We start from the raw sequence: 19,887 nt of genomic DNA on the forward strand, positions 1-19,887 counted from the left end.
ATATAGGGCGTGAAATGTTCTATTTGACGTTCCAGTATGTGTCATCAAAATTGGCACAGATTTCGATATAACTCCCACATAATCTTTTATGCGATAGGGGCTTTTAAGGATGTGGAAATCCAAATTTGTTGTCCTATTGTAGGAAAATCTTACAAGGTTCTATTTTATATTTCAATAGTTATCCAAATTAAAGTCTGACTAGATTTGGAGATAATTTCTTCATATAAAAAGTACTACGTACACCAGGTGGTATAGGGTATTATATAGTCGGCTCCGCCCGACTTTTGCCTTTCCTTACTGGTTTTTGTTTAGTTTTGCAAAAAATTTAACTTCTACGAAAGTATCCATCGGAAAGATTTCAAACGATATTCACCCAAAAAATTTAATATCGATAGTGCCATCTATATTTTGCCAGCTCTACTCACGAAACGAAAATTTTACTCACGCACGAGATCTAGGTTTAATATTTGCATCAAATCACGAAACACTCATGACTCGTGGCATAAGTGTTTCGTGATTTTTTGCATATGACTCTTATCTGGTGTTTGCTATGAATTGAAATTGAAATCAAAGACTACCAAATCTGCTAGGCACTGATGCCTGCGGCGGCCGTATTAGTTTAAAACTACACATTTCAACCGATTGGGGTTTTATTTAGTTTTATTAGGTAAATTTATATGTTTAGAGGTATTTACACATTTATCAAACTACTTTTAAAGATTGATGTTTAATCTAATAAATAATAAATTGTATAAGTTATTTTATAACTAATAGATGGTTATTTATCATACATCGATATATGATATTGTTAAACCGATACGATTGCACAAACAGAAATAATATTGCAAAAAGTAAATAATAAAGTCAACATTGAACATGAAAACATTTAAAAGTTCATATTATAGCAAATCTATAACTAAGAATACAGTTGAAACACACAAAATAATAATAAAAAAGATTTAAATTTTTTAATTGTAATGTTTTTATTAAACAGTCAAAAAACAAATTACTTAGCATTGAAAAGTAGTAAATGCTTAAAATTAACATAATTAGTGTATATGTGTAATTATATATAGCTTATTGACTTAATTATATGTATATCTATATAAAAAACCAACAACTGCCATTGTTGTTGTGATTGGTACCATACTATCTATAAAATAGTAACTCATATATATTAAACCCTATATCAGTATTGAGCCAATGTTGGATTACCCAAGAAGGCGATTAAATGAATAACCACACAAAAAGAAATGTTCAATAATTACAAACAAGTCTCACTTGCTGGAAACTGAGGAAGTGAAACTTAAGTATAGAATTCCAATAGGAGTTATTTTTTTAAGGTATTGTTACTTTTCTATTCCACTTTTCTTCGATGATTGCCTTGGATTAATAAAAAAAATATTTTTTTTTAAATATTTAATGGATTTCTTAGTGGTTTGTCTTTTGTGTGAGATCTAAGTGTAGTAAATAAATTGTTACACTATTGCTTTAAAATCGTTAAAATTGCTGGTGAAAAAGTATATCTTTTGGTATAACCTGAAAACGCCGAACAGAAAAGTAACAATGACACAGCAAAACAAAAACTTATATTATCTTCCTAACCTCGGGCACAGTTGCGGCCACAATGCCATTGTTTGCCCCATTTACAATTGTCTCCTTCATGCGAGTGAATAATGTGGAATTGCGCACATTTAAAACTCCACTGCCAATGATACTATCATTTGCGTTAAATTTTACAATAGTCGGTCGCTTCTTTACTCCCGGAGTGGTTTCATCGCCGCCGATTTTTGCTGCCGGGGAAGGCTGATTTTTTGGGCCCATCATGAAATAGGTTCTTGGTGCTGTTGGTCTCTCTTTAACCTCCTCCTGTCGCTTCACATGTACGCCCTCACCTGCCTTGGCGTTAGCTTCTTGATTCTTTTTAGTCTCATTATTTGCTACATCGTTGGGATGGACTCGCACGTTCGGTCCGTATTTGATTGGTCTTAGTTTTTCCGGTATTATGTGCGATTTAATTTCCAATTCTGTGGTATTCAGTACCTCACAATCAATTTGCATGAGCACAATATCGCCATTTAACGAGGGGTCCCCAGCTGGCAACATTAACGACATTTTTGGACGCGAACTTTTGTTGTACGAAGAAGCTGGCAACAGCAGGTGATCCATGTTGAATGACAATACATAAAAAGTGTCATCTTGCCGTTTTATACCTTTGAATAGTCTCAAATACTCATCACTTATACTGGGTTTGAATAGCTCCAAAGAATTATCTTCGCCCGCTTCCAAGTCATACTTCTTCTGTTTGCCTGGTGTCGCACGAATTCCCTCACTGGCCTCATTAGAATCCAAAAATATTTTCCTTTTCTGTTTCATGCCAATGCCATAGTCCATGTGATCTCGTTGAGCACCAAAATTAAACGTTGCTGCCATGTCGTAGTCATTGTCCGATCCCGTCAGATTCAAATAATCATTGCCTCCAATCCATTTGTGTAAATTCCTAGCCAATCGCATATTTTCCTGAGCACAATTTGTTCCATTTCCAAAAGCTGTGGGTCCATATTTCATAGTCTTTATAGGTGGCTCATCCTTAGTCGTAGTCCCATTCAATTTGTCTGCCGTTGCGTTTGTACGATTTATCGGTCGCAAAAAGTGTAGCGGTGGTGGAGGCATATTTGCGAATTCAGCCTCTCGCTTGCTGCGATTGTGTTTTTCGTGAAACTCATGCTCGTTCGGCACCCACAGCAAACGTCTGCCCGTCTTCACTACATCAGCATCGGCTTCGTTTGCATTGACGGCAGCACCAGCCGCACTCGCTTCCATGGCATTTTCTAATGCCGACTTATTCAAGTAGCTTTGGAAATTTCCCACATTTAAGGTTACCATAAAGGCCATAGCAAATAGCACGGCCACATTCTTTTTTACAGTAGCGGCAGTCATGCGTTGCTTGAAACCCTTATTAATGGATGAACTGGCATTCAGTGGTTTCGGTGCTATTTTAACATGATGTGTGCTTGATCCTGTTCGTCCTGCTGCTGCCGCTGAATTCCTACATTCCGCGGAATTATCTAGCAAAAAGGATGTATCTATCGCATTTAATACTGTCGTAGCACCATCACCAACTTGTTTATCGTTCAAATTCAATGTGTTCAATATGAATTCACTAACATTTCCATGTTTGCAGTTGCAAGATTGGGCAAAGGCCATTAGCTGTGAACGTAGTGATGAATTTTCCTACAAAAAAGATTGAGAAAAAAGAAAAATTAATAAAAATTGAATATCTTTCTCTTTGGTATAAGTTATTGACGCTATTGACAAATTGCCCTCGACTGTCGCAGATCTCCCAACGAGATGGCAGAGTACTTCAATATTCACCTGTTTTCGGTGCCGGGCCACAGAGATATCCCAGGGAATTGTGGACGAGCTTGCAAGACTAGGAACTACCTTACACATTCACATTGGGCGCCTGTGAGCCTAATCTAGACTTGAAGACGTCTACCGCTTTGCTGTCACTGTCTGATCGGAAAACATGCTGACAGACTGGAGGTTGCCAGTAACGACTTTTGTTGAATCTGTGAGGACGTCGAGGAAGAATAGACTATAGAACATCTGCTGTGTGTGTGTCCCGCACTGACAGTCCCGCACGAGAGTTTCGCGAAACATGACGTCACTTATCCTGGGACTGAGAAAGCCAACACAAGTCTGTGGCAAACACAATGTAAATAAGATCATTGAGTGAAGCGGCTAGCAACCAAAGCTTGCAAATAAACTGTAATGAAAATATGTATCCAGAAAAATTTCAGCGGTGGTTTTCCCCTCCTGCTGCTGGCAACATTTGTCAGGTAAAATCCGATAACTATTTAAACCTGTAAGTGAGCAAGCTCTTTCCGGTCCAAAGGACCGATCGCCATAGGAACAGGGTGACCATTGGTTATTTTAAGCCGCCAATAACTCGCCTCGTCATATTGAGCACCTCTCACTAAAACTCTCCGCTCGATACCGCTGATTGTCCGTTACTGCCGCTGCAGCAACTCCGTATTGAGCATTCCACTTTCCGCAGCCTGTGGACGTGCCCGGTAGCTCGCAGCTAAGCTTCTCGTGACAGCAATGAACACCCCACAAATCGGACCTTAATGTTCTAGCCAGTTTTTTGGGTAAAGCCTCTGGACCTACTTGGACATTTTCAACATTTTTAATTATGTGTTTTCTCGCTAGACACCAAAAATTAAAAAACTCTTTCTTGCTCTGATTGGTCGAAGCAAATTTGCCTAACATTTTAAATGTCAGGGCGAATCGAATTTTCTTCGCCCTATTTACAAATGTTGAAGTATCAAGTTCCCAAAAAGATACTTTGTTGTAGCAATTCACCGATGCGGTCACCTTATTAAATACGCCCGGATCTGAACCGTTCACACCAGTTGAGATGGTTTGCCAATTTAATTTTCCAAAATCTAAACACAATTTTTATACTATGTTCAGACCTAAGCTGTTTTGAGCAAACAAACGACTCGTTTTCCCTTTATAATGCTATGAAAACGACTCGTTTGCCACATAAACTCAAAGCATGTGAACTTAAATTGTGCTAAATAAACACAGCCCTGAATAATGTCAAAAAAATAGAATTTCTTCCAAAAAAATTTATAAAATAAACAATAATTTTACAGAGAAATCAAAAAAAAAAAAAATAAAACCTAACAATGTTGCACCATAACATATACGTTGGAGTGTGAAAATCCAATTTCTAGAACATACCCAAGAGTGGAAATAGTTGAGATGTTTCTCAAAACGACATTAGTAGAACGAATCAATGTATGGGGTGTGGTGCACCATAACATTTATGTTGGAGTGTGAAAAATCCAATACAGGGAATAGTTAAGATGATTCTCATAACGACATTAGCAAAACGAATCAATGTAAGGGGTGTGCAAAATGCCCAAAACATCTTAACGTGTGAACGGTTTCTAAAGGCAAAACGAGTCGTTACCCAAAACAGCTTTTTTACTTAAGACAACTCGGTTTAAACTAATTGTAAGAGCCATAAAATTAACCGCCTAAATGTATGCTATAATTTATAAGAGTTATATGAGCTAACAGGTGGGCCATTGTAGGAACCAAACAGGTATATACATATGCATAGAGTTGGTATTCAACATTTCGTTTCGAATTATAATGGCTTGCGACATTGTTTCTTTCACCATTCACATAAGTAGGTTATGCGACCGGTATTCCAATCAACGTGTTTATTTTACCTTAAAGCACTGTTATTGCTTGTCAAAGAGTTAACGTAGTTAGCACAAATAGAATTGTACAATAAAAAGACAGACATTTAGCACAATTTTATACAATTGCTAAATATTTACTTTTAAGTTGTCCATATTATTGGCAACGATTTGTGTTGGTTCTTTTGACTGTGACGTTTCCTCTCTTTCGCTCATTCTTGTTACTTTGCGTTCATTGAACTCTACTACCTCTGCAGTCTCCTGGGTGGTTAAATGCGATTTGAAAAGATATGTGATGATTTTTTTTATAAAAGAGAGTAGTCATGGTTGTTGTCGCATATTAAATGCCTCAAAATGTTTTTTTTTTGTAATGACTGCTGTGCTGTTGTGCTAGAGTTGTTTTTTTAAGAAAAAGAGAAGGGGGGTTCTTCCCCCGGTGAAAGGAATATGTTTATGGCCATGCATATGTACGTACGTACAACCATATCAACCTACATATATGAATAAATATTTAAGACGCAAAAATATAAAATAAACAATAACCTTTCGCTCGCACATACACATGTGTATGTGTGTAAACACAAACTGCATATGCTTGCGTATTTTTTATTTTTGTTTGTTTTCCGCACACTTTGTTGTAGCAATAATGGTCTGTCTAAACTTATCAGAAAACAACTTAAAAAAAATAATAAAAGACTGCAACACCGAAATTATGTATGTGCATACACATGTTTGCCTGCAAGTGTACCTGTGCTGCATGGCGATAACGAAAGGTCTTCTGTTGAGGCTCAAAACCCAAAAGACCAAATAAAGCTCTCCCATTATTGCGTTTCGAATTAAACGCAAATTCCAGATAAGCATACATAGGTAATCAAAATTTTGTTTGTTTGCTTAATAAGAAACAAATGGAAGCGTAACTTTCTTCATACCAAAGAAAGCAAATTGGAAAAGCTCCGACCACATGTCTTATAACTTTAATTAAAAAATTGCTAAAATATTTTATTTTGAATTAAGCTGCTGCGTAAAAACATTTGTTATGCCACATGGAAAAAACAAACTACATGTGTTGTGAGAGGTGGAGAAAGTGTAAAGGTCATAGGGCATGATATAGCATTTTTAAGGCTGGATTGGCGCTTATCCAAAATTAATGAGATTCAAATTGCCCGCCATGGCACCAAACGCTACGTTTTCATTTATTTTGTTTTTATAAAAACCCATATTTTTATGTACCATATTTTATGTACCTGAAAAAATTAAGGGACCTATGCTGCGGTGGACTTCCCTTCTTTCCCCTACATATGTGGGTCAAATAATAATAAAATAACTAAAAAGGTATCAATTGCTGTGTTTTATTTAGCTTATGGATAAATAAAACGCTCTTCCCACCAAATGATTTATACTTTAACGTTGGTAGCACTGGTACCACATTCGAAATAATTAAATATCATTAAAACAAAGTTTATAAAGGTGATTTTATTAAAACCCTAGGCAATTTTGCCACTTCAGAAAGTGTAATCAGTGAATAAATATGTTGCGTTCTTCCTCTTTTGTTTTGGTCATTGAAATTGAATAATGACACACAAACAAATCGGGAAAATACGTTTTATGGGTAAATAAAACAACCCTAATATATCAATAGCGAGAACAGTCGTAGTTCTAAGGAAGGAGCACTCCTTGTTCCGATGATATAGAGCATATAGAGCAACCCTGCAATCAGTAGAGAGGAGAAACGTCTATTCCGCAGAAAGAAAAAGGAAATGGAAAGACGTGAGTGTGAGCTAATTGAGATGTACAGGAGTGGGAATGAAGTCCGGAAATTCTACCAAAGAAATAAACATCAAACCGATGGCTTTGGGGCAAGCACAGCCTCTTGCAGAGAAAAAGAAGGAAATCTGGCAAATGACACAGATAGCATGCTGAGGATATGGAAAGAACATTTTACCCAACTGTTGTTGATGTTGTTGTTACCACATTTTCAAGTGGAGGTGGCGATCCTCGTCAAGCTTCTGTAGGTGAGCAAGCTTGTTCCGGTCCAAAGGACCTATCGTCGCGGGAACAGAACATTGGTTATTTAAAGGCGCCAATAACTCGCCTTGTCATATCGAGCATCATAGGCACTCAGTATTTATGCAAAAGCTGGGGCCACCCGACCTCTCACTGAGACTCTCCTCTAAGAAAAACAAGGCAGCGGGAGCCGACGGGTTACTAGCTGGACTATTTAAGACCGGAGGCGACACCCTCCGGTCTTAAATAGTATGCATCAGCTTATCTGCGCAATCCGGCTAGAAGAACGCATACCCGATGATTGGAACCTTAGCATACTATGTTCCGTACACAAGAAAGGAGACAAGACGGAATGTGCCAACTACAGAGGAATAAGTCTCTTCCCCATCGCATACAAAATACTCACGAGCGTACTGTGTGAAAGATTAGAACCAAAAGTCAATGAGATAATTGGGCTCTATCAATGCGGTTTTTGACCTGGTAAATCCACGCTGGACCAGATATTCACTCTGCGCCAAATCCTGGAAAAGACCCGAGAAGGACAAATCAACACCTACCATCTCTTTGTTGACTACAAAACCGCTTTCGATACCCCTTTACGTTCAAAGGTATTTCTAACCATGTCTGAGTTTGGTATACCTGCAAAAATAATAAGACTCTCAGGATGACACTTGCTGATAAGCGTTCCTCAGTTAGAGTAGGAAAGAATCTCTCCGAACCATTTAATACCATTCGAGGTTTCAGACAAGGAGACAGCCTATCATGTGATCTCTTTAATATCCTGCTGGAGAAGATTATACGAGATGCAGATGTGAATGGAGGCCACCGTAGCGCAGAGGTTAGCATGTCCGCCTATGAAGCTGAACGTCTGGGTTCAAATCCTAGCGAGACCAACAGAAAAAAAATTTTGAGCTGTGGCTTTCCCCTCCTAATGCTGGGAACATTTGTGAGGTAATATGCCATATAAAACTTGTCGCCAAAGAGATCTCGCACTGCGGCACGCCTTTCGGACTCGGCTATATAAAGGAGGAAGATAATGCGAACACATTCCGTACAAGTGGTACTGAGTTCCATGAGCAAAATATTAGCGATATGTCGCTGCATCAGAATAAATTTTGCACAATTTTAATTGCAAATGTAATTAAATGCTCACGAAATCGGACGAATCCACTCTGCTTCAATACTTTTGTTTTCGTTGTGTGTTGTTGTTGTTTGACTTTTCTTTGTGTTCTGGCAGTTGTTGGAAGTGATACCAAAACACTACGTGCAAAATTTCAGTCAAATCGGACGAGAATTGCGCCCTCTAGAAGCTCAAGACCCAAGATCGGTTTATATGGCAACTATATCAAACATGGACCGATTTGTACCATATTAGTAGGAAGTAATACCAAAACACTACGTGCAAAATTCCAGTCAAATCGGGCGAGAATTGCGTCCTCTAGAGACTCAAGAAGTCAAGACCAAAGATCGGTTTTTATGTCCACAATCAATTGAAAACAAACTAAATCGTATTCGTTGATCATACACAGTTTCTCTTGAAATTCTCTCTTCTCTTAATTTTCTTGGTTTATTTCTATAGATATATTATAATCTTTGTACTTGGTGTCTCCAAACAGAGTCGATGGTTCTATCTATATTCATTGGCTGTCTGTAATTTGACCTTTAGGACCCTCTGAAAAAAGTCAATGATTCATTTATATCCATTTACTGTCTGTGGTTTAACCTTTAGGGTCCATATAGGACTCAATATTTATTCGATTTGCCTGATTACTTCAATTCATGCCAAGCCCTTTCAGAATCGGTCCATAAACTGATATAACTCCCCTGCACCATAACCTTGTTCCGTTTTTAGGTAGATTCCTAAACTATTTACATATTTTATAAATTTTAATACTTAACTTACCCCCTTCAATGAATAGTTTTCCTTCTCCAAATTGCTAATGTGATTTTCCAAACGTTCGACGTACTCCTTCTTCTTTTTACGCGACAAGGAAGCAGATTCCCGATTTTTCAACATTCGCAATTGTTTCTTAATCAGTTTTTCATCGCCTAAAGCACGTATTGCACTTAACTCCGAACGAGAGACCTTCGAATGGGCGAGGGATAGAGAAGCACGTGCGGCGGCCATAGCTGCTGCCGATCGACCACTTGAGGTCATACCTTTAGAAGGATTGTGCTTACCCATTGCTGGGTTAGTTGCGGTTGTTGTTTTTACAAATTTCGTTGCTAATGGTCCAGAAGTTTGCGAACTATTCGATGCCGAAGTTGGTGGTAATACCTGCGTTGTAGTCGATGGTCCAATTTTACTAGCTGTTATGAATTTTCCACTTGCAGTTTTCATAATAATCTTCGGTGTTGGGCTATTGGTTATTGGAGTTTTCTTGCTAGCTGCCCCACCATTTGTAGTGTTCACTTTTTGCATTAAGGCCTTAAAATCATTCGAGGAAAGAAATATGGTTTTGGGTTTTGGAGTTGCAGGAGCGTTTAACTTAGTATTGCCTACGGCATTAGAAACCACTTTCAAGGGCTGAGGTGGTACCACAATTGGCTTTGCAGGAACCTTGACATTGACATTGGCAGGTGTAACATTAGTCAAGGGGACAGTTTGTACAGGAATAATAGTGCCTTGCACAATATTAACTGGTTGCACGGTAGTTGCAGTTATAATCGGCAGGGTTACGGGTAAAAAAGTTGTATTTGATCGTGCGTCATCATTGTTCGCAGCAGGCGATGGGGGAACAACAAATGTTCCCTCGCTTCGAGGAGAAGTAACATTAAACTCCTCCACTTCAAAGCCATTATATTCATCAGATTTCTCATTCTTAAACTTTATAAATTCCGAGAGATCATCGTGGTCTGTTTCAGATGTTAGAATGCTATTTCCCGAATGTTGAGACATAGAAATGACCGACGACACATCACTCTGAATACCGCTGGTGGAGCTGCCACTTGAACTTGTGCAGCTGCCCGTTGGTGAGGGTGTATTACGTGAATTATGTTCATTTAATTTGCGTATTGTGTCATGTGTCAAATCATCGCATTTCGAATCCTCATCATTTAGGAAATTGATAAAGTCATCGGGATTAAAGTGATCACCATCTACCGATGATGTGGAGGATGTACGTGCAGGAGTGTCAAATGGTGAACCATAATCCCCGGACGATAAATTTGATGTAGCTGGAGAGGGAAATGCCGAAAAATTGAATTGAAATTCATGATCATGCTGCTGCTGTTGCTGCTCCTTGCTATTGGAACCCATGTCCGCATCGCCCATATCGAAGTCACCATTTTCATTTAATGGTTTGTTGAACGCATTCAAATCAAGAGAGGCATCTAGATGAGAATCGGTAGAGCGTATAATTTCATCCAAATCATCGAGGCTGTAGTCGCCAGGTTGGGGCATAAACGATGCAATTTCATCTGAAAAAAAAACAAAAGAAACGTTTAATTTTAGTATAGAAACTGTCTCAAATTCACCTGTAAATGTGCGCATGGTAATTAGGTATGTGCTTCAAACTAAGCCATAAGGGCTTCGTTTTACAAATTTAACAATTTAGATTGGCAAAAATGAAAAAAAAACTGGTTTGACTATTAGGGAATAAAACCAAAAACAATAAACGAAATACCACTTCCAGCTATAGCTGCATATAACATAACACGCCGCAGCAGTGTTATGCCATAAAGATGATAGAAAAAACCATGCTTTAATCTCGAATTTGCATAACTAATTCAAAAAAAAAAAATACAATTTCAACAAGTTGTATTGAAGTGCGGACTTTTGTGATTGTGGCCAAAAACAATTTCCATTATCATCATCATCATCATCAACAACATTGATTTGGAGAAGAGGTTTTGCATTGGAGGTGTCCAAAATTAATAATAATTGACTTGAAGTAGGTCCTAATAACACAATACATTATGTACTCATTTATATATATATATACATACTACCATATGTATGTCAAAACACGAAATTATTACTCATCAATTGGTACCACACATTTGGAGTTCGAAGAAGAGGTTGATAATTGGTTGCTTTATGTTCCCACTCTTGAAGCCAAAACACAATTGACTTTCACCTGGTTAGCTCTTATGAAATGTCTTGATTCTTAACATACTTAAAATTCTTCTGCTCTACTTTTATTATTGCCTCGTTTTCGACAAATAAAGGCCAAAACTATGTTCACCATGGTCCAAAAATATGTAGATTCTAACCAAAGATGGAATAACCAAATTCGTTCAAAGTTTTCGGATGGTGGAATGCTTCTTACGGAGAAGCTGCAACTGCAATCGGGGACAATCAGCGGTATCGAGCTGAGATTCTCTGTGAGAGGCCGGGCGGCACCGACTCTTGCATAAATACTGAGTGCCTTTGATGCTCGATATGTCAAAGCAAGTTTTTGACGACTTTAAATAACCAACGGTCATCATGTTCTCACAGCGATCGATCCTTTGGACCGGAACGAGTTTGCCAAATTATGGGAGTTTGGCGAGGATCGCTACCTCCACAGATAGACATTTGGCTACAACAACAACAACAACAACAAATAAATGTTTGCCTTAAAAAACCCCACACATGTAATAAGTCACATAGTTAATTTCGTGAGGGTCCGATTTTGGATTAATTTGCCGTGGCTTCAATCAGCCTAGGTCATGTGATAGGACAGTCATCGTGGCACTGGACCTATCGAAAGTATTCGGCACGGGCAGCCATGCCAACTATTTGAGGACATCGCCAACACGTCCTTTCAGCCAAGCCAGAATCGCTGGATCGCGAATTATCTGTATAGTCGCTAGTCATTTGTGGAATTTAGGGATAAGAAATCCAATCAAAGAAGAAACAATGTTCTCAAGTCACATGCCGTCAGGTGTGCTGACAAAAAAAAACCTTGTTGACCATGTGCAAAGCAATTGGCCAGCCTGTGGTAAGTAATGCAGCGCCAATGTGATCTCGTCAGCTATGTGACACGCAGTGGAATAATATTCAGATCTGTCGAAATGCCGCCCTCTGAACTGCGACGGGCTGTCTCCAAAGTTCTCAAGTCGACCACCTCCATTAGGAGACAAAGATCCTACCAGTGCGAAGTCATAACTACATACTGCCACAGCAATACCTCCTGGGCTGTTATCGCAAGGACGATCCAAATCATCATCTTGGGAATAGGTATCCACCGCCCAGAAAGAAGCCTTAAGGATGATCTACATGATCTAGATCGAGAGGTTCAGCGCTATAGGAGAGAACACCTAGATCAATCGGGCAACATTCATGCAGACACGATCGCAGATGCAGGGAATAATTACTGGGTGAATGTAGCCCTTGGATAACGACCGCCTCCTATTACACCGAAGAAATTTACCTCACCCAGCAAACCAAAGTGGTTCTGGCTCAATTACGTTCCGGCAGATGCAGCCGCCTCAACTCCTACAGAGCAAGGATTGATGTCGACGTGTAAAATGTATGTCCCGATTGTAGCCAGGGACTGCACGATACACGTCACCTGTTTAACTGCCCAGCCAGACCCACTCGCCTTAGACCCAGATCCCTGTGGACGCACCCCATCTTAGCCGCAGAGTTCCTGTGTCTTGACACTCAAAAGGATCAAGCAGACGAAAGATAGAACACAACAAACTGCTACAACAACAACCAATTCCACTCAGACCTAGAACTCTCTGCCAGCTTCCCAATTTAGTCGCAGAGTTCATAGATCTGGATATTAAACAGAACCAAACAGACGAAAGGTAGAACACAACACAAAAACCCCTAGAGCACCATACAGGCTGGAACATTGAGGTCCGATCTGTGCGGTGTTCATTGCTGTCACGAGCTGAGCTGCGAGGTAACAGGCGCGTCCACAGGTTGCAGATAGTGGAATGCTCCATACGCAGCAGCTGCAACGGCAGGCGGGGTCAATCAGCGGTATCGAGCGAAGAGTCTCAGTGAGAGGTCGGGCGGCACCTGCTCGTTCACAAATACTGAGTGCCTATTATGCTCGATATGACAAGGCGAATTATTGGCACTTTTAAATATCCAATGGCAAACATGTTCCCGCAGCGATCGGTCCTTTGGACCGGAACGAGCTTACTCACACAGGACAACACAGGCTACAACAACAACAACCGTGGACATAGTTACGAATACCATCCGTAGCTCCAAATCTTCCAGCACATTGGGCCACGCCGGAATCTCTACACTGATGCTCAAGAATTTGTGCATATATGGAGTCGAGTCCCTTACAACTGGGCAGTGTGATCCTGCTACTGAAGCCTGGAAAGGACCCGAGTAAGGGGGAGTCCTACACTCGCTAGTCTTTTGTGGAATATAGGGATAAGAAATCCCAAGCGGGCTGGCACTTTTTATCCTCTACCTACCCTCTATTCCACCCCATAGAAATCATATCATATGCGGACGATTATACGATCATCAGGCCCCCAACTATTGTTGACATCTGCGAAAGGTTAACGAACTTGCTGCTTATTTCCCTTCAGGAGATATGAAGATATCTGCCACCAAATCTTCAGCCACATTGTTCACTACATACACGCATGAGATGGGTAAGGAGATGAATGTGATAGTCGATGGAGTAACGATTCCGACCATCAAGTGTGCCAAAATACCTGGCATCACATTTGACAACTCATACACATTCTCCCCACATGCACATAAATTTGCGATATGGTCAAAGTAGAAACAAGGTCCTCAAGTCACATGACGGCAGCACTTGGGGTGCTGACAAAGAAACTTTATTGACCATGTACAAATCAATTGGCTGGCCTCTGGTAAGTTATGCAGCGCCAGTGTGATCTCGTCACCTGTGACACGCAGAGCCACTCTTGGAACTGCGACGGGCTGTCTCCAAAGTTTTCATGTGGACCATCTCCATCAGGAGACAAAGATACTACCCGTGCGAAGTCATAACTACATGCTGTCACAGCAATACCTCCTGGGCTGCTATCGCAGGGACTATCCAACTCTTCATTTTGGGGATAGGTATCCACTGCCTCTGAAGCCTTAAGGTGAATCGACATGATCTAGTCCCTCAAGTTCTGGCTCAGTTACGATCTGGCAGATGCAGCCACCTCAACTTTTACAGTGTAAGAATTGATGGCAACGTACAGGATGTGTGTCCAGATTGTGACCGGGGACCACACGACACACCTCACCTGACCCAGATCTTTCTCTCTTCCGGCAACCCACTTTAGTCGCAGAGTTCCTGGATATTAAACAGAACCAAACAGACGAAAGATAGAACACAACACACTGCCACAACAACCCCAATTTTTGTTTAAAATATTTTCTGTTCTGTCAATGCGGGAAATCTTGTAAATTATAAAGGTTGCAATCTTCATCCTGTTTTAGGTGAATTTTGCTTTATGAATTAAGACAAAACCACGTATTGTGCTTCTTCAATAGAACTCTTTTGAGAGGACAAGTGATAAGTCATATTACAAAAATATGAAATCAACACCAGCAACTTCTTGGCTTATAAAAGATAGGCGTACACTATTTAATCTTTTAACACATGCGCATAGTAAGTTATGCTCACGTTGTTAAACAACAATAATTGTCAACAAATGTGTAGAGCGAAGTGAAGCAACAACTCCCACATTGTATATGCAGATTGATTAATAGATGCCTGCATGGATATTACTCTAAAGGTTTCATACGTCAATGGTACTTTGTGTGTACGGCAATTAGGTACTAATGAACAATCATTTAATAACCAAAAAAAGAACATATCTACATACATACAGTTAAATATTTTACAAAGTCGTTCTATAATACCATTCAGACAATACAGTATTCTTATCACAAATGAGTAAAGTCTTGCTATTCAAAAATTTTGATAAGATTCTGTTTATTTATTTCATTTGGAGACAAAAATGTCTTTAGAAACTCTATTTCTGGCACAAGGGCACATAATGTGCGTTCAAATACATAGGAATGAATACCTATATAGAATATATACATCTACCAAGATAAATACTTTTGATAAGGCTTGAAACTATATATGTTATCAAAGTAATATATGCAATGGTCAATTATTACATCATTAAAAGCATTTTTGTGGCAGCAGTGATTGATGAAATTGTCCGAAATGTGAGTCAATTTCCCCTTATTATTATTTACCTTAATAATAGCACTTTTTTTGAAAATTGCCCTAAATGTGTGTAGGGGGCCCTTGGTACAAAATTTATTATGACCGCATAAAGCAAAGAGGGTAAAAGAAGAGTTGACATTAGATCCCAATTCGGGATGACAAGTAACAAAGGTTAAAGACACAACATGTTTGAATTGCTTACGATATTCCGATGTTCCTTTTATTGCAACTTTAGGTTGCAGAGAAACAAAGCAAAATACGAAAAAATGCCCGAATCAAAACAGAAAAACCCAAAAATGTTGCAACCCTCAATGTGAATCCAATTGGAATACATCGAATAGGTTGTGTCTTTAACGCAAGACCAAAGAGGGTGAGAAAGGAAAAGAGTTGGCATTAGAGCGAAATACGGCATGGCCAGTGACAAAAGTTAAAGACACAACATGATTGAGTTGCTTACGATATTTCGTTTTTCCTTTTATTCCAACTTTCGGTTGCAAAGAAACAAAGCAAAATACGAAAAATGTTCGAACGAATGCCCGAATCAAAACAGAATAACCCGAAAATGTTGCAACCCTCAATGTGATTCCAATTGGAATACATTGAAAATGTTGTGTCTTTAACGCATGTTATTTTACGGTACGGGGAAGACAAAGCAGAAACCCTCTCTTGTATTATCTCACCCTCTTTGCGCGAGACTACCTCAACGAACTTGCCCCAAATTTCGCTGCGAGAAATCTGAAGATATCTGCCGCCAAATCTTGAGCCCCATGGTTCACTACAAATACTCGTCAGGTGAATACTGTGCTGCCGCCCTCCGAACAACGGCGGGCTGTCTCCTCAGTTCTCATTTGGGCCACCTCCATCAGGAGACAAAGATCCTACCAGTGCGAAGACATAACTATATGCTGTCTAAGCAGTACCTTTTGGGCTGTTATCGCAGAGACCATCCAAATCATCATCTTGTGGATAGATATCTCCCGCCCAGAAGCCTTAAGGTAGATCTACATGATCTAGAGCGTGAGGTTCAGCGCTACAAGAGAGAACCTCTAGATCAAGCGGCATATCAGGCAGGCCTAGACAATATTCATGCAGACACGGTAGCAGATGCGGTAAATGGCAGCCGGGTAAATGTAGTCCTTGGAGAACGACCGCCTCCCATTGCACCTTAAGAAAATGACCTCCCCCGGCAAAGCAGAGTAGTTCTGGCCACGAAGAAAGAAAGTATCCATTAATATAAGCCAATAACCGTTTTCCCCTCAACAATCCGCTTATAGAGAACACTAAAGATCAAACAAGTTCGTTACAGCCGGTTGTATGTACCGGATTGACCCGACGAAGTCCTTTATCGGCAAGGACTGCCGCCTCAGTGTACAACATACTGCTGCAACTACGACAACTAACTTTTGCTATTTTATCTTCTTGTTTTACTTGCATTTCGTTCTAGTCCTATGTTGGTCTGCCAACACTAGTCTTGAGCTGGATCGTGGGTACAAGAGCATAAGATAGAAATGATTTTCAAAAACGTTAGTTATCTGACAATCACCAATCTTTCTTGAAACGCATACCCAGGGCATAAATTTCCACGAATCGAAACATTACAACATAAACACTAAACGTGTTTTTAATTATAGCTGCAACATCTAATTTGCATTTAAATTTAAATACAATGTGAGGAAGAAACGAAACGCTTAATTTAGTAAAATTCCTAGCTGAAGGCCCCATAAAAAGAAAATGCGGCTTGCTTTGCAGCTTTAACTACAAAAAAAAAATTAAAATTCTCTACTTTTATGACTCTTTAAATTTATGCTTTCAGACCCTTTCTGAACTTGTCGAGATAAGATTTTCCTCCATTCATCGTTTGTCACTGGCTTTATTAACCCAGTCTTAAGAGTCTGCCTTACAACGATAAGAGAGAGAGAAAGAGAGCTATACCACTGTACTCATATCATACTTACGAGCACATGTACGGCAATGCAAAGTGAAAGGTAAAAAGGCAGAAAACAGAAAACTCGTTCCCATACGTGGTGTTGATTTGATCATGATGAAGTTTACTTGCATCAGCTATTCACCAGCTACCGGTTGAAAAAGAAAATGGAATAGATGTACTAAAGGGCGAAAACATGTTAAAACAACAACAGCCACCAACAATTGACGAGTCATAATCAAAAAAGCTAAAACACAATATTTTACCAAACAATGACCTGCTATCGCAGCTACGATGTTAAATTGGAAAATCCATATTATTATGAGATACAATAAGAATATTCTGGTACACATATATTATTTAAACAACCGTATTGAAGGGCAATACCAATACGAATATTAGAGAGGCCCAGATAAAATGCATGGCCCATATTTGTGCAATGGGTAGAGAAAAAGTGAAGGGCGTATATTGTTCGAAACAAAAAGCAGAAAAATACAACATATTATTATAAATATGATGGGGTACACTTTTTACTGTATATTTGCAACCTTATGAATGAGCTTTTGCTGTCATTCCTTTTCATTTTCTATTTCTTATTACTACACACCCCCACACATGCAAATAAATTTACAAATAATTGCACTATACACACGCACAAACACTTGCTTGAATCACCACGCACACAAACGCATACATGAAAAGATTAATCGACATCTCACCGTAAAAATTGTCATTATCCACATCCATATTTATTTACGTAGCGTTTTGATTTTCACTTCAATTTGTCATTCTTTTATTTCTTTAATTAAATCAGTTCATATTGAATACATTGTAATCCTTAGATTTCTTCACTTCACTTTACGGCCGAGACCGACGAACATCAGAAAATAAGAAAATATGTCGACGAGGCACGATAATGATTCAAAATGACCAAGGTAGATTTAAATAAGGTAGGGTCAAGTTCTCAAGGTTGATTGAAAGAAGCTAGGGTCACTTGTTCCAAGTACATCAAAAGGGGGTAATGGGTTTTATGGTGCTAATCGCGAGGATTTCTTCAATAAGTGAAACAATTGGTTTGTTTTATTTACCAGTCTAGCGAATTTGCTAGCTCATGGATAAATAAAACATTTTCCGCTTATTGCTTTGTATTTCAACGTTGGCAGCACTCACACACATTCAAAATATTCACATATTAGCAAAATAAAAAATAGTAAGTCATTTTAATTTTAAACAAATGTTTGTCGGTATTCATAAATGTGTTTTATTAAAATCCTATGCAATTTTCGTTTAACCATTGAATAAATTTGTCGCTTTCTTCCTCTTTTAGTCTTGTCATTCAGATTGAATGATGACACCACATGTTTCAATAAACGGCGATAAGATTAACCGCTTAACTAATCGGGGATAGATTAGTCAAGCCGCTTAATGGGTAAATAACACACCCCTATTATTAACAAAAAAATGTGCGGAAAGGCATGACGTCGGACTACCGTGTTTGAAGTGAATGATACATCGGTCTTTATCACGATTGACTTAGGCCAAGCGACCAGCCAACTTGTTCTCTATTTATATTTATTCTTTATTCACGTTTTTCCTATTTGATGATGAATGGACAGATTTGACATTCTCAATGATGTTCATAGGGCCTTTCCATTGTATTTTTTCGCAAGTGACCCATGGTGAAACAGATAAATGTGGTCTCATTTCTACAGCAGCAACAAATCATATGGTGCAATCCGCCACCTTGCCATCAAGCTGATCGCCGTTTTTATACCGTCAAACTTGGCCGGCAGTTTGCAGCTGTTCGCGTGAAACCATCTTTATAAATCCGCCTTGCAAGTGACCTAACCTTCTATTTGTGAATCCTGACTGACATCAAAGAGATTGTAAAAAAATACAAGTGGGGTTTCCTGCTTGGTCTTCCTTATATCGAATGCAATAGGTTCCAAGTATTCCAATTGGATTCACATTGAGGGTTGTTTTTTTTTTGCTTTGTTTCGGGCATTAGTTTGAACACTTTTTCGTATTTTGCTTTGATTATTTGCGCCCGAAAATTGGAATAAAAAAAAACGAAATATCAGTAGCTAATTCAAACATGTTGTGTCTTCAATTTTTGTCATTCCGTATGATCCCGCAAATCGCGCTGAAAAACACTCTTCTATAATCAAAGGCTCATTGGTTGACGTGCGCAACCTTATTCATTGAGTCTTGTGGTGTGATTTATTTTAGTACTATATGGTGCAAATCCCGATTAATCGTCTCTTATTATCTGTTATTGCATGTTATCGATAACTTGCCAGTTCAACTTTGTACTGCGCTAGTTATTGCAGGATTCACCAATAGAAGGTTAGATCACTTGCGAAAACATAAAGTGAATAGGCACCATCATCATCAAGGATGTCAAATCTGCCGATTAAAAATGTCTTCAAATAGGAGAAAACGTTAATAGAGAATATGTGTTAAAAGAGAACAAGTTGACATCATGAATGCCAAGAACTTCCAAATATTAAAAAGAAAATTTATGTTGCTAACCGCTGTACGCAACCATATCATTACATCCTGTAGTTACTGTATACATTTTACAAGATATTTCAATGTTCAGATAAATCGTACACGACTTTTCGCTTAAAACTAATATAAA

The 19,887-nt window shown here is 38.9% G+C and overlaps 1 protein-coding gene across 1 annotated transcript; it reads right to left on the minus strand.

Moving 5' to 3' along the window:
- Nucleotides 1-738: 738 nt before the first annotated feature.
- LOC106091877 (uncharacterized) lies at nt 739-18,169 on the minus strand. Its single transcript, XM_013258564.2, has 3 exons — nt 17,966-18,169; nt 9,127-10,643; nt 739-3,234 (listed from the first exon to the last, which is right to left on the minus strand). The coding sequence occupies exons 1-3, from the start codon at nt 17,991-17,993 to the stop codon at nt 1,588-1,590; spliced, it is 3,192 nt and encodes a 1,063-aa protein (XP_013114018.2). The 5' UTR covers nt 17,994-18,169; the 3' UTR covers nt 739-1,587.
- Between the last annotated feature and the right edge of the window lie 1,718 nt (nt 18,170-19,887).

This window comes from Stomoxys calcitrans, chromosome 5 (assembly GCF_963082655.1).
Source record: "Stomoxys calcitrans chromosome 5, idStoCalc2.1, whole genome shotgun sequence".
NCBI classification, from domain to species: domain Eukaryota; kingdom Metazoa; phylum Arthropoda; class Insecta; order Diptera; family Muscidae; genus Stomoxys; species Stomoxys calcitrans.